The following is a 25,548-nucleotide window of genomic DNA, read 5'->3' on the forward strand; positions in this document are numbered from 1 at the left end:
CCGAACTCGAACACTACGGGGGTGGCTCAACACTAGTGGTGAGGAGGGCCAGGATTAGAGGAGATGTCGCCAGCAGTGAGGAGGAGAAGAGAAAGTGTTAGTAGGTGGGAGCAGGAGAGACCATGAGGTGACTGCCTGTGCTTAGAGACACAGGATTGAATGATGAGGAACAGATATGAGGAGGAGGTGAGATGAATGGGGAGGATGAAGGGAGATATGAAGAGTTCGTTGCTGGGTGTAGGGATTAGGGGTGGTTGTAAAAAGTGAAGGATTATAGAAGAGAGAGTGAAAAAACAAAGACAAACATTGTTTACAGTGTCCAAGTATCCAGTTACCTTCAAGTTCAATTCAGGGATAATTCAGATCTCACACTTAAGGCAATACACTGCAGACTACGTCTTTAGCAGACTCCTTGTTCACAATATATGGGCTACAGAATGCATTCAGGTGTGAACCAGAGGGGAGTGGTGCTCATCTTGATCAGCTGATTAAGGATAACTCAGATGCAGGGTATTCAAGGGCCAAGTAAACAAGGTCACAAAAGAGTGGGAGGCAGTAGTTAGTTGAAGTACAATGCTAAAAAAAAAATAAAGGGAACACTCAAATAACACATCCTAGATCTGAATGAATGAAATATTCTCATTGAATACTTTGTTCTGTACAAAATTGAATATGCTGACAACAAAATCACACAAAAATCATCAATGGAAATCAAATTTATTAACCAATGGAGGCCTGGATTTGGAGTCACCCCTAAAATTAAAGTGGAAAAACACACTACAGGCTGATCCAATTTTGATGTAATGTCCTTAAAACAAGTCAAAATGAGGCTCAGTATTGTGTGGCCTCCATGTGCCTGTATGACCTCCCTACAACGCCTGAGCATGCTCCTGATAAGGTTGCGGATGGTCTCCTGTGAGATCTCCTTCCAGACCTGGACTAAAACATCCGCCAACTCCTGGACAGTCTGTGGTGCAACGTGACATTGGTGGATGGAGCGAGACATGATGTCCCAGATGTGCTCAATCGGATTCAGGTCTGGGGAACGGGCGGGCCAGTGCCTTCAATGCCTTCATCCTGCAGGAACTGCTGACACACTCCAGCCACATAAGGTCTGGCATTGTCCTGCATTAGGAGGAACCCAGGGCCAACCACACCAGCATATGGTCTCACAAGGTGTCTGAGGATCTCATCTCTGTACCTAATGGAAGTCAGGCTACCTCTGGTGAGCACATGGAGGGCTGTGCGGCCCTCCAAAGAAATGCCACCTCACACCATTACTGACCCAATGCCAAACCTGTCATGCTGAAGGATGTTGCAGGCGGCAGATCGCTCTCCACGGCGTCTCCAGACTCTGTCACGTCTGTCACATGTGCTCAGTGTGAACCTGCTTTCATCTGTGGAGAGCACAGGGCACCAGTGGCGACTTTGCCAATCCTGGTGTAATGTGGCAAATGCCAAGCATCCTGCGTCTTGTCCTGCACGTTGGGCCCTCATACCACCCTCATAGTCGGTTTCCTCTGACTGTTTTCCTCTGACTGTTCTGACCACTCCCAAGATGGCTTTCCTGTATATACTCCTCCTGAAGTGCTCCCCTAAACATCTTCCTCCACCCACTCCTACTACATGGTTCCACCCTCCAGCCAGGAACCAGGGACTGTGCTCTCCCTTAGGAGCAATCTCACCCTGCCCTCTGAAGTGAAGTGTAATGAATGCAGGTGTTTGGGTCCCGGGCAGTACTCCCTCCTTACCTGAGAGTGGGGTACCACACCTCTGGGTGAGATGCAGTACCTCTGTGGCAACTGAACCCGCAGGGGCGCCACATGTATATAGAATTAGAGGAAGGGAGATGTCAGCATGGGAAAGCTGGATTACGTACCAAGTGTATATAGAAGCAGAGGAAGGGAGACGTCAGCATGGGATAGCTGGATCACGTACCAAGTGTATATTGAAGGAGAGGCAGCGAGAGAACAGCATGGGAAAGCTGGATCACGTACCAAGTGTATATACAACCCCTGGCAAAAATTATGGAATAATCGGGCTCGGAGGATGTTCATTCAGTTGTTTAATGTTGTTGAAAAAAAGCAGATCACAGACATGGCACAAAGCTAAAGTAATTTCAAATGGGAACTTTAGGGCTTTAAGAAACACTAAAAGAAATCATGATTAAAAATGTGGTACTCAGTAAGGGTAATTTTTTTCAGACTAAGCAGAGGGAAAAAATTATGGAATCACTCAATTCTGAGGGAAAAATTATGGAATCACCCTGTAAATCTTCATTTCCAAAACGAACACCTGCATCAAATTAGATCTGCTCGTTAGTCTGCATCTAAAAAGGAGTGATCACACCTTGGAGAGCTGTTGCACCAAGTGTACTGACATGAATCATGGCTCCAACAAAAGCGATGTCAATTGAGACAAAGGAGAGGATTATCAAATTCTTAAAAGCAGGTAAATAATCACGCAATGTTGCAAAAGATGTTGGTTGTTCACAGTCAGCTGTGTCTAAAAGCTGGACCAAATACAAACAACATGGGAAGGTTGTTAAAGGCAAACATACTGGTAGACCAAGGAAGACATCAAAGCGTCAAGACCGGAAACTTAACGCAATATGTCTCCAAAACAGGAAATGCACAACAAAACAAATGAGGAACGAATAGGAGGAAACTGGAGTCAATGTCAGCGGCCGAACTGTAAGAAACCGCCTAAAGGAAATGGGATTTACATACAGAATAGCTAAACAAAAGCCATCATTAACACCTAAACAGACAAAAACAAGGTTACAATGGGCTAAGGAAAAGCAATCGTGGACTGTGGATAACTGGATGAAAGTCATATTCAGTGATGAATCGGGAATCTTCATTGGGCAAGGTGATGATGCTGGAACTTTTGTTTGGTGCCGTTCCTGTGAGACTTATAAAGATGACTGCATGAAGAGAACGTGCAAATTTCCACAGTCATTGATGATATGGGGCTGCATGTCAGGTAAAGGCACTGGGGAGATGGCTGTCATTACATCTTCAATAAATGCCCAAGTTTACATTGATATTTTGGACAGTTTTCTTATCCCATCAATTGAAAGGATGTTTGGGGATGATGACATCATTTTTCAAGATAATAATGCATCTTGCCATAGAGAAAAAACTGTGAAAACATTCCTTGAAAGAAGACACATAAGGTCAATGTCATGGCCTGCAAATAGTCCAGATCTCAATCCAATTGAAAATCTTTGGTGGAAGTTGAAGAAAATGGTCAATGACAAGGCTCCAGTCTGCAAAGCTGATCTGGCAACAGCAATCAGAAAGTTTGAGCCAGATTGATGAAGAGTACTGTTTGTCACTCATTAAGTCAATGCCTCAGAGACTGCAAGCTGTTATTAAAGCCAGAGGTGGTGCAACAAAATACTAGTGATGTATTGGAGTGTTCTTTTGTGTGTTTGTTTTTCATGATTCCATAATTTTTTCCTCAGAATTGAGTGATTCCATAATTTTTTCACTCTGCTTGGTCTGAAAATAATTACCCTTACTGAGTACCACATTTTTAATCTTGGTTTCTTTTAATGTTTCTTAAAGCCCTAAAGTTGCCATTTGAAATGACTTTAGTTTTGTGCCATGTCTGTGATCTGCTTTTTTTCAACAACATTAAACTGAATGAACATCCTCCGAGCCCGGTGATTCCATAATTTTTGGCAGGGGTTGTAGAAGCAGAGGAAGGGAGAGGTCAGCATGGGAAAGCTGGGTCACTTACCAAGTGTATATGGAAGCAGAGGAAGGGAGAGGTCAGCATGGGAAAGCTGGATCACGTACCAAGTGTATATAGAAGCAGAGGAAGGGAGAGGTCAGCATGGGAAAGCTGGATCACTTACCAAGTGTATATGGAAGCAGAGGAAGGGAGAGGTCAGCATGGGAAAGCTGGATCACGTACCAAGTGTATATAGAAGCAGAGGAAGGGAGAGGTCAGCATGGGAAAGCTGGATCATGTACCTGTAGGAGGAATGGATAAACTCAATTGTAGAGCAAAAAATGAACATCTATTAAAATGTCAAGCGACAAAGTTGAATCACAGTGCAGCTTTGTTATGGTCAGAAGTAGCATTCATATTAAGTTTGATATACAACTACGAATGCTTCAGTTAAGCAACTGCTGACTTACTAAGTCACAATTCATATTTTTATTTCTCTCGGAGCGAGACATTCATCTCAAGCAGCCAGGAAAAATGTCGTTTCAGTTGTGTATTGGAAACATTTAGGTAGTAATACATTTCTAATGCATTTTGTACAGAATAGGACCCCTATTGGAAGGATATACTTTTGGGGAAATAAACACTTAAATCACTAGGCCCCGATTCATCAAAGTGTTTTCATCAGAAATTTGGAGTAAGAATGGGCAGAGAGGGGTGAAACAAGGTGTGATGAGACAGCTTGTCTAATTCATGATGACCTGTGGTGTGCTTTATAACAGGAATTTTATGCCAAACTGGAGTAAGATTTGTAGTGAAGATTAGTGATGAGCTAGCATGTTCTGTTAACCCTTTCAGTGAGCATGCTCAGGTGCCTGCCAAGTATTTTCTGTTTGCTCGAACGTTATGTTTAAGCCCCCGTCTCACATAGCGAGATCGCTGCTGTGTCACGGTTTTGGTGATGCAACAGCGACCTCACCAGCAATGTCGCTATGTGTGACATTTTGCAGCGATCAGGCCCCTGCTGTGAGGTCGCTGATTGCTGCAAAGTGTCCTGGACCATTTTTTGGTCGTTGCCCTCCCGCTGGTCAGCACACATCGCTGTGTGTGACCAGCGGGAGCAGCGATTAGGCTGGTAACCATGATAAACACGTGCACCTAGTAACCTGTTGTTTATCATGTTTACCAGCCTGCTAAAATGAGCGGTAACCTCCCGCTCACTGTAGCAGAGTGGTAACAATGATAAACAACGGGTTACTAGGTGCGCGTGTGCCCCTAGTAACCCGATGTTTACCATGGTTACCAGCCTGCTCCTGCTTCAGCAGGCTGGTAGCCAGGAACAGGACATTGTGGAAAGATTCTTTCCACGATGTCGCTGCTCCCCTGCTCGTTGGTGAGCCTGCCTGTTTGACAGCTCACCAGCGACCACATAGCGACGCAGCAATGATCCCTGACAGGTCGTATCGTTGTTGGGATCGTTGCAGCGTCGCTAAGTGTGATGGGGCCTAACTGACAGCTTTAATACTTGTGAGGAATGCCGAACAGTCACAAATCATGCACACGGAGTGACTCTAGCAATAACATTTGAGCACTCTGAAGATACTCCTCATCAAGACCGGCAAAAACGTTGCCTGTGTTGATGAATTGTGACCTTAGAGAAGAAACATCCCTGTTAACTCTCATGTGAAACATTTTGACCAAGTTTTCCAACTTCTGGATGAGGCTGCAGACAATTCAATATAAAATTGGAATGACAAGGGATACAAATACACAGCATACAGTTAATACTATTGATTTGCAGTGAATTATTATACACTACACATTAGAAAAGTAAAAATGTTACTCACACAAGTGTTGCCATGTGTACCTTATAAACCAACAGTTATTTTTTTCCCTTGTATTTTCAAAGGGTGATCGTGGAGAAGTTGGTCTTCCAGGTTTTCCGGTAACAATATGTAGCTTATATTATAAATATTTATATTTATTATTTGTATGATTTACTAAAACATGTGACTTTATAGTAGCTGAGCTCCATCTGCAGCTATTAACCATTAAGATGCCACTATCAACCTTTGACAGCGGCATTTAAATAGAGAGGTTGCCAGCGCTTGTGCATGTCGGCTTCCGTCAGCCCTTGTGATGCGATCGCAAGGCAGCAATTACTTTCCATGGCATATGAGGGCCTGGGTAAGACCCCCATGGCTGTCATCTTGATGTTCTCGTGAAGCTCAACCACAGGTTGTGCTCCATAGGAGACCCTAACTTTTTTCTTTTTACTGCAACATTATGATATTGCAGTATAGAGTACAAGGAATCAGGTAACTCAGGTTTAAGTCCCCATACAGGACTAAAAAAATTTAGAAAAAAGAAGTAAAAATATAAAAAAAAATCAAAATATATGAATTCAAATCACCCACATTTTCCATCAATAAAAATAGAGAAAGAAAACACGCATACTTGGTATCGCTGCATCTGTAAACCCATAATCGCTGCATCCGTAAAACCCATAGGGTAAACGCTAGGAAGAAAGAAAAAAATTCAATGAAATTTTATGGTTTTTAAAAACCTCGCCTTCCTAAAACAAAATGCAAGAATATGATCAAAGCGCTGTATGTACCCCAAGTTGATATCAATGAAAATGTCAGCTCATAACACAAAAATCAAACCCTTACTCAGCTCAGTTACGGGCCTTGGAAAACCAGTGTTTATAAATTTCAGTATTTTTTCATCATTTAAAGGGGGTTGTCCACTACTAGGACAGCTCCTTCTTGATCTAAATGTTTGTTTGGCCCCAATAAAATAAAGTTTATACTCCCTTCCCGTGCTGGCAATGTTCCAGCGATGTCGACACTGGCTGTCCCGGGGCTCTCGTGTGGTTGTTGTGACATGTAACCCTGGTGCCCAATTAGCGCTGGCGTCCCTTTCCCTCCTTCGGACAAATCTAACATGAAGAGGAAGTCCGGGCTGCAGCTGATCTGACTTCCTCTTCGTGTTCAATTCGACAAGAGGTGCGGGGACAGTGACGCCGGGGTCATGTGTCACAACAACAGCATGGGAGAGCCAGTGCCGACACCGCGGAAACAGCGCCAGCACGGGTAGTAAGTTTAAGCTTTTCTATTTTATCGGGGCCAAGCTTGGGGTATGACAAGGAGTTGTCCAAGTAGTTTACAACTAATTTAAATAGAAAAATAATCTAAGCGGATTTGGTTTTGTGTAATTGCATTAACCTGGACAATCATGTTTCCAGGTCATTTTTACAGCACAATGATCGGTATGAAAATCAAATCCAAAAAACAATTGTGAAATAGAATTTTTTTTCACAATTTCATCCCATTTGGAATTGTTTTCCCATATTTCATTACATCATATTGTCAAATATCCAGCTCATAAAAAAGCACTCACACATTTGTCAATTGCAAAATAAAAAAAAAAATCTAAAAAGTATTTCCTAGTCCTTAAGTTAAAGATCAAGACCACACATTGTCACATTTTAAGGTTCATAATATTTAGAATTTTCCATCTATGTAGCAACACAAGGGCTGTTTTGCAGGACGAATTACAGTATTCAATCACACCATCTATATATATAATCGTCTTATCCCGTCTGTCTGTCTGTCCAGGAAATCCCGCGTCGCTCATTGGTCCGGCAGCGGCCAATCAGCGCCGCTGGATTTCTGAAAAAAGATGGCCGTTAGCGGCTCATCTGCGGGACGGAGCTGAGCGGCGATGCAGCCGGGAGATGAGCGCCGCAAGGCGCTCATCTCCCGGCCGGCAACAGCAGAAGGAACCCGACCGCCGGACCCATCTGCGGGACGGAGATGCGCGGCGCGAGGCGCTCATGTCCCGGCCGGTATCAGCGGAAGGACCGCCGGCGCCGCTGACCTCCATGCAGAAGGGAGGACCGGGGAGCGGCGCTGCGGGTCGGGATACTTCTGCTGCGAGCGCCCGCTATGTCCCGGGTTCTCGCAGCGGAAGTACCCGCACAGGCAGCGCCGCTCCCCGGTCCTCACCAAGACGATTCGATGATTGGTCGCGGTCTTCGGACCCGACCAATCACTGATCTTAGCGCAAAACTTAAACACCGCTGTGCTGATTGGTCGCCGACGCTGCCCGCGACCAATCACGGATTTGGGCGCCACATTTAAATATTGGCCGCGACCAATCAGCACAGCGGTGTTTAAATGTGGAGCCAAGATCGGTGATTGGTCGCGCCCGATATTTAAATTTGGCGCCCAAATCGGTGATTGGTCGCGGGCAGTGTCCGTGACAAATCAGCACAGTAGTGTTTAACTTTGGCCGCAAAATCAGTGATTGGTCGCGGGCCAAGTCCGCGACCAATCAACGATTTGTGCGGCACATTTAAATACCGGCCGCGACCAATTGGACCCGCAGCGCCGCTCCCCGGTCCTCCCTTCACGCCCTAGCCGCATGGATGTCAGCGGCGCTGCCTGTGCGGATACTTCCGCTCCGAGAACCCGGGACATGAGCGGGCGCTCGGAGCAGAAGTATCCAGACCCGCAGCGCCGCTCCCCGGTCCTCCCTTCACACCCTAGCCGCTGATGTCCCCACAGTATCTGCATGGTGTTAAAAAGGTCCGGACATTTGTGTTAAAAAACGCTGATTGGTCGCTGGCGCTGCCCGCGACAATCACCGATTTCGGCGCCAAATTTAAATATCGGCCGCGACCAATCACCGATCTTGGTTCCACATTTAAACACCGCTGTACTGATTGGTCGCGGACGCTATTTAAATGTGCCGCCCAAATCGGTGATTGGTCGCGCACAGCGTCGGCGACCAATCAGCAGAGCGGTGTTTAACTTTAGCGCCAAGATCACTGATTGGTCGCGTGTGGACAGCGCGACCAATCAGCGAATCGTATTGGTGAGGAGCGGGGAGCGGAATCATATTAGTGAGGACCGGGGAGCGGCGCTTCCTGTGCGGACCCGAGAAGCCGGGACATGAGCAATTGCTCGCAGCAGAAGTATCCCGACCCGCAGCGCCGCTCCCCGGTCCTCCCTTCACACCCTAGCCGCTGATGTCCCCACAGTATCCGCATGGTGTTACAAAGGTCCGGACATTTGTGTTAAAAATCGCTGATTGGTCGCTGGCGCTTCCCGCGACCAATCACCGATTTGGGCACCAAATTCAAATATCGGCCGCGACCAATCAGCACAGCGGTGTTAAAATGTGGAGCCAAGATCGGTGATTGGTCGCGGCCGATAATTGAATTTGGCGCCCAAATCGGTGATTGGTCGCGGGCAGCGCCCGCGACCAATCAGCGATTTTTAACACAAATGTCCGGATCTTTGTAACACCATGCGGATACTGTGGGGACATCAGCGGCTAGGGTGTGAAGGGAGGACCGGGGAGCGGCGCTGCGGGTCGGGATACTTCTGCTGCGAGCAGTCGCTCATCTCCCGGCTTCTCGGAGTGGAAGTATCCGCACAGGCAGCGGCGCTCCCCGCTCCTCACCAATACGATTCGCTGATTGGTCGTGCTCTCCGCACGAGACCAATCAGTGATCTTGGCGCTAAAGTTAAACACCGCTCTGCTGATTGGTCGCGGCCGCTGCCCGCCACCAATCACCGATTTGGGCGCCACATTTAAATAGCAGCCGCGACCAATCACCGATCTTGCCGCGACATTTAAACACTGCTGTGCTAATTGGTCGCGGACGCCAGCCACGACCAATCAGCAGTATTGGCGCCAAATTTAAACCTCACTCTGCTGATTGGTCGCGGCCGGCAACCAATCAGCGATTTTTGGCGCCAAATTTAAACACCGCTCTGCATCGCTCTGCTGATTGGTCGCGGCCGGCAACCAATCAGCGATTTTTGGCGCCAAATTTAAACACCGCTCTGCATCGCTCTGCTGATTGGTCGCGGCCGGCAACCAATCAGCGATTTTGGTGCCAAATTTAAACACCGCTCTGCATCGCTCTGCTGATTGGTCGTGGTCGCCGGCCGCGACCAATCAGCAGTATTGTCGCCAAATTTAAACACCGCTCTGCTGATTGGTCGTGACTAATCAGCGATTTTGGTGCCAAATTTAAACACGCTCTCCAGTCCTCACTAACATGGTTCGCTGATTGGTTGCGCCTGCCGCCCGCGACCAATCACCAATATTGCCGCCAAATTTAAACACCGCTTTGCTGATTGGTCGCGGTTGCCGAACGCGACCAATCAGCGATTTTGGCGCAAAATTTAAACACCGCTCTGCTAATTGCGCCTGGTCGGCCGCATACCTATTCTAGAATACCTGATGCATTAGAATCGGGCCACCATCTAGTTATACATAAGAACCGTTTTTTGGAGGAATGAATAAAAAAAGAAGGAATGTTTTTTTTGCTTATTTTTTGTAGTAAAATAACGAGGTACTGTACATTTATTCTTCAGGCTATTGCAATTGATGTGGCACTAAATATGTGCATTTTTATGATGAGCTATTTTAGAAAAGCTAATAGATTTTTGGGAGAGTGGGCTTATTTTTGCAGGGATGGTCTGGGACTCAAATTCAGCCCTAGCTTTTAAAAGAACACAGGCCCATTGTGCCCCCTGGCTCCAAGCCCCAGATGTGGATATCCATTATTATTACCCTGCTTTGAGGTAATTAAGATTTACCTCAAGACCAATATTTCTAATAAAGCTATGTAAGGTTAAATAATAAATATATCAATAATATTGCAATATAACAAACAAATACCACCAGAGATAACCAAATATTACCAGAATATACAGTATTAATATCACCACACTGATCGTTAAAGGGGTTATCCAGACTGGAGGTTAAAGTCTGTGACTTCAGACCTCTGAATCCTTACAGTGCGTGCTTTCAGGATTCCCCACTGCTGACAATAGGAGCGGGCGGTCATGTAACAGCAAGTATGAGATTTTCACACCTCCAGCCACATTACATCTGAACGTACTTGGCCTTACTAAATTCACTCGTATTGAGCAAAGCCGTGCACGTCTAGTCAGCACAAGACACTGTGTAACCAGAACAGCGAGGAGGCATGGCAGAGGGGAGGTGTTTGATCAGGACTCCGGGTACAGTGTTGTCAGCGAAACCAGCTCAGGAGAAAAACAGCACGTGTGCAAGTTCTGAGGTGATAATGGCGTCCAGGAGAGAGATGGGAGGAGCAACATCAGCATCTGGAGCTCCTGTCAGGAAGAAAAGTGCTGTGCATCCGCCCAGATGTCAAAGGTCAAGCCCCGAAGATCCGAGCAACACGAGTTAAGGTTCCTCACCCGGGTGTCGTCGGTCAAGAGGACGGGAGCAGGTTGCAGTGGCACGGTTTTCAGAGTTAGACGCCAGCGACAGGACGGCGCAGAAGCTCTGGAGGTGTCAGATTGAAGATTCACGGTCGGGCCGGTGACCAGGAAGGATGCTAGAGACGGGCCATTACCTTTTGACAGGGACATATGGTACCAGGTATGGATAGGGGGAAAGACAGTACTCAGACGGGGACTAGCAGATGCCAGAGCAGCATCGCAAAAGTGGATAGAGTGTGATGGGGTAAACTGAGTTGTGATAGGAACAGAGTATTGCAAAGGCTTTAAAAGACTGCTCTTGCCCAGTATAGTTAATGACAATCTAGTTCCCCTTCCCTCCAGTAGATCATTTTAAACTATTAGCCCCTGAATTCTAGTGTATTCTGATTTATTCTGCTATGTGATTTCCTGCTGCTTTTACGGTCAAACATTGCTAAGAAATTGTTACCATATAATACGTGTTTTATAATTAATATCAATTGTCATATAAAAGAAATATCCTGTTCCACCTATGTCTCCGCTGTTGCATTCTGGTACCTGCTTATACTTGGTGTAGTCGGCAGGATGCAACATTCCAGTGCAGAAATGGCGAAACAGGGTGATGGTGGGCTTGTAAGAAGTATTGCCCTGGGGGTTATGCTCAGTAAACTCCCAAAATTCACTGGAAATAATTTACAGTCGTGGGATTGAGTGGAGAGACTGGAGCATGGTCGGGATGTACCCCATGACCCAAGCCATGCAGGCAGAGCTAGTCTTACTGACTCCTGATGGGGAGGCACGACAGACTGTTATGTACCAACAACCTAAGGACCGTGACACAATATAAAAAGTGACTGGGATTTGGAAGATATGCACGGTGACACTACTGACCTTGGTAACTTACGCATGTGCTTATTTAAACGAATTCAAGGGGAAGGTGAGACTATTGCGCAGTATGTCAATGCTCTGCAGGTGGTCACGGCCCATATTGCCAAGAAGACTCGAGGAATGTTGAGGGCTGGGATCAGGGGTGGATTAAGAGTAGCAAGGGCCCCGGGCAGTTTAGAAGGCGCGGGCCCCCCCCCCACACACACCTGATTTATCACGTGACATGTCACATGATCCCCTGTGATAGATCATGTGATAGTTCACGGAAAATTAATTTGGCACAATATTAATTGTGCTGCCTCATCTGAGAGCAGCACAATATTGGGGCAGATACCCTGATTCCAGCGATGTGTCACTTTTTCAGCTGCTTGTTGTCATTTTGAGAAAATCACCGTTTTATCTGCTGCAGATCTAGCAGCTCTCTGATTGCTGCGCTCTGTATAGCCCCACCCACACCACTGATTGGCAGCTTTCTGCCCATGCTCAGTGTACACAGAAATCTACTGATCAGTGATGGGGGTGGGGTCCTACAGAACTTACTAGTCATCTAGTGATAATTACCTTCTGACAAATCAATGATTTTATCAAAACAACACTAAGCAGCCCAGTAAGTGACACATTACTGGAATCAGTGCCTCTAACCCTACATTATGCTGCTCTCAGATTAGGTGGCAAAAACATGATGACAGATTCCCTTTACAGGAGCTGTAAACACAAAAAAGTTTGTATTAAAAAAAATACAAGCCATTTGTGAAATTAACTTTTTTTCATTGTTAATTCACATTAGACTGTATCTTCAACACTTTTGTCAGCAGGTCTTATTACAGACTCTGAATAGGGCAGCTCTCTCCCTCTCCCTCTCCCTCAGAAGAAAGTCACAGCATGGTTAAAAAACGGGATCTTTTATGATTTTCTCATAATAAATAAAAAAGGACATGCAAGTCCTCCAAACTATTTTCCGTTTCTCTATAGGGGAGGTCCTAAATCTTTCTTGTTCTTTAGTTGATCACATGTCAAAAAGGCAAAGCATTTACTATGAACTCGCCTAAAAAAATATACACTTGGAGAGTAATATCATCATCTGCATGTAAATATTCCTGGACTCTAAGGGCTCGCTCACACTGTCGTATAACACGGCCGAATGCTATGTGATGTTTTATCGGATAGGACTCGGCCCTATGTTATACTATGGGACAGTGCAGATCTGCGATTATTGGCATGAGAAAATAATCTCATTCGATATTCGGACCATGTGCACCCATACAAGTCTATGGGTGCACGTAAAACATTAGACTGCACTCGGATGTCATCCAAGTGCAGTCCGATGAACACTCAGAGACTATGGAGAAGATGGAGAAATTAAGTTCTCCATCTTCTCCATATCTGTGCTGCGAGAGAATCGGATCACACTCAGTTGAAGCTCTGACAGAGTTTGAGCCGAGTGTCATTAGCATAATTGGCCCTATTCTCTTGTATGAGAGAATATATGGCTTAGTGAGTGGACCCTAAAACTGAATAGTAGTGACGGACAGGCACCTCACAAGCGGGATCCATGTAGCTCTCAGATGTCATGTAGGTAGGGCTTCATTCCATGGGGTAGGGCTTCATTCCATGGGGTAGGGCTTCATTCCATGGGGTAGGGCTTCATTCCATGGGGTAGGGCTTCATTCCATGGGGTCGGGCTTCATTCCATGGGGTAGGGCTTCATTCCATGGGGTAGGGCTTCATTCCATGGGGTAGGGCTTAATTTCAAGGTATATAAAAAAATGGACTTCAAATAAAAATTAAATGAACACAAAAAGCACTAATTGAATTATTTTTTTCGTATTTATGTTTGCAGCCCCTTTAAAAACCCTTTGAGGACCAAGGCACATATATGTCCCATAGTTTTAAACTGGAAAAAAATTTGATTGAATAAAATTTAAGGTCCTCGAAGGTTTAAGTAGGTCATAAATTCATATGAATACTTGCTCATACAATTGCACATGCCAAAAGATGAAGAACAGAATCAAAAATATGACATTAAGTGGAGCACTTACAGGTATTCAAGGTGAAAGAGACCAGCAAAGGCATCGTCTCGAATGACAGTAAATGAGTTAGAATTCAGCAAGCTGAAAATGAAGACAGCAGGTTAGAAGCGAACCAGACTTTATGGTGCTCAGAATTAGTCAAGCAGAATTTGACTGCTCTTGCAAAGCACTGAGACACCCGCTGTGTATAGATGGTGCCGTGCGGCCTCCCGCTGTGTATAGATGGCGCCGTGCGGCCTCCCGCTGTGTATAGATGGCACCGTATAGATGGCTACGTGCGGCCACCTGCTGAGTATACGTGTATAGATGGCTACGTGCGGCCTCCTGCTGAGTATAGATGCCACACGGCGCTCCCCCCAGAGACAGCAGGAGGCCGCACAGCGCCATCTATACTCAGCGGGAGGCCGCACGTAGACATCTATACTCAGCGGGGGGCCGCACATAGCCATCTATACACAGCGGGGGGCCGCACGGCACCGTCTATACACAGCGGGGGGCCGCACGTAGCCATCTATACACAGCTGGGGGCCGCTCATAGCCATCTATACACAGCGGGGGGCCGTACGGCGCTCCACCAGAGACATCAGGAGGCTGCACGGCGCCAACTATACTCAGCAGGAGGCCGCATGCAGTCATGCACACACACAAACATATACAGACACGCATAAACACATTTGAAACACAAAAATACATACAAACAGACATCACACAATGACATCTGCCCACACACACACACACACACACACACACACCCCTGCCCACACACACACCTGTGTGTATGTATAGTGAGTGTGTGTGTGTATAATTTGTGTGTGTATTTTTTTTTTTTAAATTAAAAACAAGTTAAATGCATGTGGCATCAATATCAAGACTCCAGATATAAGGGCCTATTCACACTGAATTTTGCAATGCATTCATCTCCTCTTTCCAGGCTTCTATCTAAATCCCTGAAAAATGGCATTCAGATGTGCTTTGACATAGCCATTGATTTGAACAAAGGCAAACCGAGGCTAAAGTCTGAATCTTTAGGCTCCATTTGCTCTGCTTTCAGATGTCTCATTTCAGACAGCACAATCCTGAATTTCAGGGATTCAGTTGTAAGCCTTGTGTAAAGACTTGAATGCAGTGCTGAATGTAGTGTGAATAGGTCCTTACATCCTACACCACCTCAGGGGATTGTTGTTATGGAGTATTGCCCCTGGGTGGCCGCAGTTATGACCACCACCAGGGCTCGCGGTCACCCACCCTAGCTTTGGTATTCTGGGGAGCTGGTATAATGAATATCTGAGAAGAGCCCTAGAGAAGCAAGAACATTGGACAACCAAGAGGTGGTGGCCTCAAGTCAGGTGAAGTGTTCAACAGGGCAAGACTTTCTAACCTGCCCACACACACACACAGCTGCCCACACACACACACACACCTGCCCACACAGACACACACACACACACAGCTGCCCACACACACACACACACCTGCCCACACAGACACACACACACACACCTGCCCACACAGACACACACACACACACACACCTGCCCACACAGACACACACACACACACCTGCCCACACAGACACACACACACACACACCTGCCCACACAGACACACACACACACCTGCCCACACACACACACCTGCCCACACACACACACCTGCCCACACAGACACACACACACCTGCCCACACAGACACACACACACCTGCCCACACAGACACACACACACCTGCCCACACAGACACACACACACACACCTGCCCACACAGACACACACACACACAGCTGCCCACATAGACACACACACACCTGCCCACACAGACACACACACACACACCTGCCCACACAGACACACACACACACACCTGCCCACACAGACACACACACACACACCTGCCCACACAGACACACACACACACACCTGCCCACACAGACACACACACACACACACCTGCCCACACAGACACACACACACACACCTGCCCACACAGACACACACACACACACACCTGCCCACACAGACACACACACACACACCTGCCCACACAGACACACACACACACACCTGCCCACACAGACACACACACACACACACCTGCCCACACAGACACACACACACACCTGCCCACACAGACACACACACACCTGCCCACACAGACACACACACACCTGCCCACACAGACACACACACACCTGCCCACACAGACACACACACACACCTGCCCACACAGACACACACACACACACACCTGCCCACACAGACACACACACACCTGCCCACACAGACACACACACACCTGCCCACACAGACACACACACACCTGCCCACACAGACACACACACACACCTGCCCACACAGACACACACACACACCTGCCCACACAGACACACACACACACCTGCCCACACAGACACACACACACACCTGCACACACACACACACACCTGCCCACACACACACACACACCTGCCCACACAGACACACACACACACACCTGCCCACACAGACACACACACACACACACCTGCCCACACAGACACACACACACACGCACCTGCCCACACAGACACACACACACACGCACCTGCCCACACAGACACACACACACACACCTGCCCACACAGACACACACACACACACCTGCCCACACAGACACACACACACACACCTGCCCACACACACCTGCCCCCCACAGACACACCCCTGCCCACACACACCTGCCCCCCACAGACACACCCCTGCCCACACAGACACACACCTGCCCACACAGACACACACACACACACCTGCCCACACAGACACACAACTGCCCACACACACCTGCCCCCCCCACCTGCCCACACGCACCTGCCCACACGCACCTGCCCACGCACCTGCCCACGCACCTGCCCACACACCTGCCCACACACCTGCCCACACACCTGCCCACACACCTGCCCACACACCTGCCCACACACCTGCCCACACGCACCTGCCCACACAGACACACACACACACACACACCTGCCCACACAGACACACACACACCTGCCCACACAGACACACACACACACCTGCCCACACAGAAACACACACACCTGCCCACACACACACACACATACACACACACACACAGACGCACACACACACACCTGCCCACACAGACACACACAGACACACACACACACCTGCCCACACAGACACACACACACACCTGCCCACACAGACACACACACACCTGCCCACACAGACACACACACCCACACAGACACACACACATACACCTGCCCACACAGACACACACACACACACACCTGCCCACACAGACACACACACACACCCCCACAGACACACACACACACACCCCCACAGACACACACACACACACCCCCACAGACACACACACACACACCCACAGACACACACACACACCTGCCCCCACAGACACACACACACACCTGCCCACACAGACACACACACACACACACCTGCCCCCACAGACACACACACACACACTTGCCCCCACAGACACACACACACACACACACCTGCCCACACATACACACACACACACACACCTGCCCCCACAGACACACACACACACCTGCCCACACAGACACACACACACACACCTGCCCACACAGACAGACACACACACACCTGCCCACACAGACAGACACACACACACCTGCCCACACAGACACACACACACACACATCTGCCCACACAGACACACACACACACACACACCTGCCCACACATACACACACACACACACACCTGCCCCCACAGACACACACACACACCTGCCCACACAGAAACACACACACACACCTGCCCACACAGACAGACACACACACACCTGCCCACACAGACAGACACACACACACCTGCCCACACAGACACACACACACACACATCTGCCCACACAGACACACACACACACACCTGCCCACACAGACACACACACACACACCTGCCCACACAGACACACACACACACACCTGCCCACACAGACACACACACACACACCTGCCCACACACACACCTGCCCACACAGACACACACACACACACAGACACACACACACACACACCTGCCCACACAGACACACACACACACAGACACACACACACCTGCCCACACAGACACACACACACACACACCTGCCCACACAGACACACACACACACACACCTGCCCACACAGACACACACACACACACACCTGCCCACACAGACACACACACACACCTGCCCACACAGACACACACACACACACACACCTGCCCACACAGACACACACACACCCCCACAGACACACACACACACACCTGCCCCCACAGAGACACACACACACACCTGCCCCCACAGACACACACACACACACACCTGCCCCCACAGACACACACACACACACACCTGCCCCCACAGACACACACACACACACCTGCCCCCACAGACACACACACACACACCTGCCCACACAGACACACACACACCTGCCCACACAGACACACACACACACTTGCCCCCACAGACACACACACACACACACACACCTGCCCACACATACACACACACACCTGCCCCCACAGACACACACACACACCTGCCCCCACAGACACACACACACACACCTGCCCCCACAGACACACACACACACACCTGCCCACACAGACACACACACACACACACCTGCCCACACAGACACACACACACACATACACACCTGCCCACACAGACACACACACACACACCTGCCCACACAGACACACACACACACACACACCTGCCCACACAGACACACACACACACCTGCCCACACAGACACACACACACACACACACCTGCCCACACAGACACACACACACACCCCCACAGACACACACACACACACCTGCCCCCACAGACACACACACACACACACACCTGCCCCCACAGACACACACACACACACCTGCCCCCACAGACACACACACACACACACACCTGCCCCCACAGACACACACACACACACCTGCCCACACAGACACACACACACACACCTGCCCCCACAGACACACACACACTTGCCCCCACAGACACACACACACACACCTGCCCACACATACACACACACACACCTGCCCCCACAGACACACACACACACACACCTGCCCCCACAGACACACACACACACACACACCTGCCCACACAGACACACACACACACACACCTGCCCACACAGACACACACACACACACACCTGCCCACACAGACACACACACACACATACACACCTGCCCACATAGACATACACACACCTGCCCACACAGAGACACACACACACACCTGCCCACACAGACACACACACACACACCTGCCCACACAGACACACACACACACACCTGCCCACACAGACACACACACACACACCTGCCCACACAGACACACACACACACACACACCTGCCCCCACAGACACACACACACACACCTGCCCCCACAGACACACACACACACACACACCTGCCCCCACAGACACACACACACACACCTGCCCACACAGACACACACACACACATACACACCTGCCCACATAGACATACACACACCTGCCCACACAGAGACACACACACACACCTGCCCACACAGACACACACACACACACCTGCCCACACAGACACACACACACCTGCCCACACAGACACACACACACACACCTGCCCACACAGACACACACACACACACCTGCCCACACAGACACACACACACACACACACCTGCCCCCACAGACACACACACACACACCTGCCCACACAGACACACACACACACATACACACCTGCCCACATAGACATACACACACCTGCCCACACAGAGACACACACACACACCTGCCCACACAGACACACACACACCTGCCCACACAGACACACACACACCTGCCCACACAGACACACACACACACACCTGCCCACACAGACACACACACACACACCTGCCCACACAGACACACACACACACACACACACCTGCCCACACAGACACACACACACACACCTGCCCACACAGACACACACACACACCTGCCCACACAGACACACACACACACACCTGCCCACACAGACACACACACACACACACACACCTGCCCACACAGACACACACACACACACACACACCTGCCCCCACAGACACACACACACACCTGCCCCCACAGACACACACACACACACCTGCCCCCACAGACACACACACACACACCTGCCCACAGACACACACACACACACCTGCCCCCACAGACACACACACACCTGCCCACACAGACACACACACACACACACACACCTGCCCACACAGACACACACACACACACACACAGACACACACACACACACCTGCCCACACAGACACACACACACAGACACACACACACCTGCCCACACAGACACACACACACACACACACCTGCCCACACAGACACACACACACACACACACAGACACACACACACACACCTGCCCACACAGACACACACACACAGACACACACACACCTGCCCACACAGACACACACACACACACACCTGCCCACACAGACACACACACACACACACCTGCCCACACAGACACACACACACACCTGCCCACACAGACACACACACACACCTGCCCACACAGACACACACACACACACACACCTGCCCACACAGACACACACACACACACCTGCCCACACAGACACACACACACACACACACCTGCCCACACAGACACACACACACCCCCACAGACACACACACACACCTGCCCCCACAGACACACACACACACACCTGCCCACACAGACACACACACACCTGCCCACACAGACACACACACACCTGCCCCCACAGACACACACACACACTTGCCCCCACAGACACACACACACACACACCTGCCCACACATACACACACACACCTGCCCCCACAGACACACACACACACACACCTGCCCCCACAGACACACACACACACACACCTGCCCACACAGACACACACACACCTGCCCACACAGACACACACACACCTGCCCACACAGACACACACACACCTGCCCCCACAGACACACACACACACTTGCCCCCACAGACACACACACACACACACCTGCCCACACATACACACACACACCTGCCCCCACAGACACACACACACACACACCTGCCCCCACAGACACAGACACACACACACCTGCCCACACAGACACACACACACACACCTGCCCCCACAGACACACACACACACACACCTGCCCACACAGACACACACACACACCTGCCCCCACAGACACACACACACACTTGCCCCCACAGACACACACACACCTGCCCCCACAGACACACACACACACACACCTGCCCACACAGACACACACACACCTGCCCACACAGACACACACACACACACACCTGCCCACACAGACACACACACACCTGCCCACACAGACACACACACACACACCTGCCCACACAGACACACACACACACACCTGCCCACACAGACACACACACACACACCTGCCCACACAGACACACACACACACACACCTGCCCACACAGACACACACACACACCTGCCCACACAGACACACACACACCTGCCCACACAGACACACACACACACCTGCCCACACAGACACACACACACACACCTGCCCACACAGACACACACACACACACCTGCCCCCACAGACACACACACACACACACACACCTGCCCCCACAGACACACACACACACACACCTGCCCACACATACACACACACACCTGCCCACACAGACACACACACACACCTGCCCACACAGACACACACACACACCTGCCCACACAGACACACACACACACACACACACCTGCCCACACAGACACACACACACACACCTGCCCACACAGACACACACACACACACCTGCCCACACAGACACACACACACCCCCACAGACACACACACACACCTGCCCCCACAGACACACACACACACACCTGCCCACACAGACACACACACACCTGCCCACACAGACACACACACACCTGCCCCCACAGACACACACACACACTTGCCCCCACAGACACACACACACACACACCTGCCCACACATACACACACACACCTGCCCCCACAGACACACACACACACACACCTGCCCCCACAGACACACACACACACACACCTGCCCACACAGACACACACACACCTGCCCACACAGACACACACACACCTGCCCACACAGACACACACACACCTGCCCCCACAGACACACACACACACTTGCCCCCACAGACACACACACACACACACACCTGCCCACACATACACACACACACCTGCCCCCACAGACACACACACACACACACCTGCCCCCACAGACACAGACACACACACACCTGCCCACACAGACACACACACACACACCTGCCCACACAGACACACACACACCTGCCCCCACAGACACACACACACACACACCTGCCCACACAGACACACACACACACCTGCCCCCACAGACACACACACACACTTGCCCCCACAGACACACACACACCTGCCCCCACAGACACACACACACACACACCTGCCCACACAGACACACACACACACACCTGCCCACACAGACACACACACACACACACCTGCCCACACAGACACACACACACCTGCCCACACAGACACACACACACACACCTGCCCACACAGACACACACACACACACCTGCCCACACAGACACACACACACACACCTGCCCACACAGACACACACACACACACACCTGCCCACACAGACACACACACACACCTGCCCACACAGACACACACACACCTGCCCACACAGACACACACACACACACACCTGCCCACACAGACACACACACACACACCTGCCCACACAGACACACACACACACACCTGCCCCCACAGACACACACACACACACACACCTGCCCCCACAGACACACACACACACACCTGCCCCCACAGACACACACACACCTGCCCACACAGACACACACACACACACACACCTGCCCCCACAGACACACACACACACACACGCCCCCACAGACACACACACACACACACCTGCCCACACATACACACACACACCTGCCCCCACAGACACACACACACACACACACACCTGCCCCCACAGACACACACACACATACCTGCCCACACACACACACACACACCTGCCCCCACAGACACACACACACCTGCCCCCACAGACACACACACACACACACCTGCCCACACATACACACACACACCTGCCCCCACAGACACACACACACACACACACACACCTGCCCCCACAGACGCACACACACACCTGCCCCCACAGACACACACACACACCTGCCCCCACAGACACACACACACCTGCCCCCACAGACACACACACACACACCTGCCCCCACAGACACACACACACACACCTGCCCCCACAGACACACACACACACACCTGCCCCCACAGACACACACACACACCTGCCCCCACAGACACACACACACACACACCTGCCCCCACAGACACACACACACACACCTGCCCACACAGACACACACACACACACACACCTGCCCACACAGACACACACCTGCCCACACAGACACACACACACACACACTTGCCCACACAGACACACACACACACACACCTGCCCCCACAGACACACACACACCTGCCCCCACACACACACACCTGCCCCCACAGACGCACACACACACCTGCCCCCACAGACACACACACACACCTGCCCCCACAGACGCACACACACACCTGCCCCCACAGACACACACACACACACACACACACCTGCCCCCACAGACACACACACACACACACCTGCCCCCACAGACACACACACACACACACCTGCCCACACAGACACACACCTGCCCACACAGACACACACACACACACACCTGCCCACACAGACACACACCTGCCCACACAGACACACACACACCTGCCCACACAGACACACACACCCACACAGACACACACACACACCTGCCCACACAGACACACACACACACACCTGCCCACACAGACACACACACACACACACCTGCCCACACAGACACACACACAAACACACACACACACCTGCCCACACAGACACACACACACACCTGCCCACACAGACACACACACACACCTGCCCACACAGACACACACACACACCTGCCCACACAGACACACACACACACCTGCCCCCACAGACGCACACACACACCTGCCCCCACAGACGCACACACACACCTGCCCCCACAGACACGCACACACACACCTGCCCCCACAGACACGCACACACACACCTGCCCCCACAGACACGCACACACACACCTGCCCCCACAGACACGCACACACACACCTGCCCCCACAGACACGCACACACACACCTGCCCCCAAAGACACACACACACCTGCCCCCACAGACACACACACACACACACACCTGCCCCCACAGACACACACACACACACCTGCCCCCACAGACACACACACACACACACACCTGCCCCCACAGACACACACACACACACCTGCCCCCACAGACACACACACACACCTGCCCCCACAGACACACACACACACACCTGCCCCCACAGACACACACACACACACACCTGCCCCCACAGACACACACACACACACCTGCCCACACAGACACACACACACACACCTGCCCACACAGACACACACACACACACCTGCCCACACAGACACACACACACACACCTGCCCACACAGACACACACACACACACCTGCCCACACAGACACACACACACACACACCTGCCCACACAGACACACACACACACACACCTGCCCACACAGACACACACACACACACACCTGCCCACACAGACACACACACACACACCTGCCCACACAGACACACACACACACACACACCTGCCCACACAGACACACACCTGCACACACAGACACACACCTGCCCACACAGACACACACACACACACCTGCCCACACACACCTGCCCACACACACCTGCCCCCCACAGACACACACCTGCCCACACACACCTGCCCACACACACCTGCCCACACAGACACACACACACACACACACCTGCCCACACAGACACACACACACGCACCTGCCCACACAGACACACACACGCACACGCACCTGCCCACACGCACCTGCCCACACGCACCTGCCCACACGCACCTGCCCACACAGACACACACACACGCACCTGCCCACACAGACACACACACACACGCACCTGCCCACACAGACACACACACACACGCACCTGCCCACACAGACACACACACACACACGCACCTGCCCACACAGACACACACACACACACACGCACCTGCCCACACAGACACACACACACACACACGCACCTGCCCACACACACACACACACACACACACGCACCTGCCCACACACACACACACACACACGCACCTGCCCACACACACACACACACACACCTGCCCACACGCACCTGCCCACACAGACACACACACACACACCTGCCCCCACAGACACACACACGCACACGCACCTGCCCACACGCACCTGCCCACACGCACCTGCCCACACGCACCTGCCCACATGCACCTGCCCACACAGACACACACACACGCACCTGCCCACACAGACACACACACACACGCACCTGCCCACACAGACACACACACACACGCACCT

General features: G+C 51.0%; 1 protein-coding gene across 7 annotated transcripts in view; it reads left to right on the forward strand.

The window, feature by feature from the left end:
• Positions 1 to 25,548, forward strand: part of LOC141265403 (collagen alpha-2(VI) chain-like) — a 704,763-nt gene that overhangs the window by 513,628 nt on the left and 165,587 nt on the right. For 6 of the 7 annotated variants that reach the window (XM_073678444.1, XM_073678445.1, XM_073678448.1 and 3 more), the window contains one exon: positions 5,588 to 5,623. The exons of the other annotated variant lie outside the window; for it this stretch is intronic. In XM_073678444.1, the coding sequence (XP_073534545.1) occupies positions 5,588 to 5,623 (36 nt within the window). The remainder of the gene's footprint in view (positions 1 to 5,587; positions 5,624 to 25,548) is intronic. 7 annotated transcript variants of the gene reach the window in all.

This window comes from Phyllobates terribilis, unplaced genomic scaffold, assembly GCF_046119375.1.
Source record: "Phyllobates terribilis strain yellow unplaced genomic scaffold, ASM4611937v1 Scaffold_4__5_contigs__length_816908805, whole genome shotgun sequence".
In the NCBI taxonomy this organism is placed as follows: domain Eukaryota; kingdom Metazoa; phylum Chordata; class Amphibia; order Anura; family Dendrobatidae; genus Phyllobates; species Phyllobates terribilis.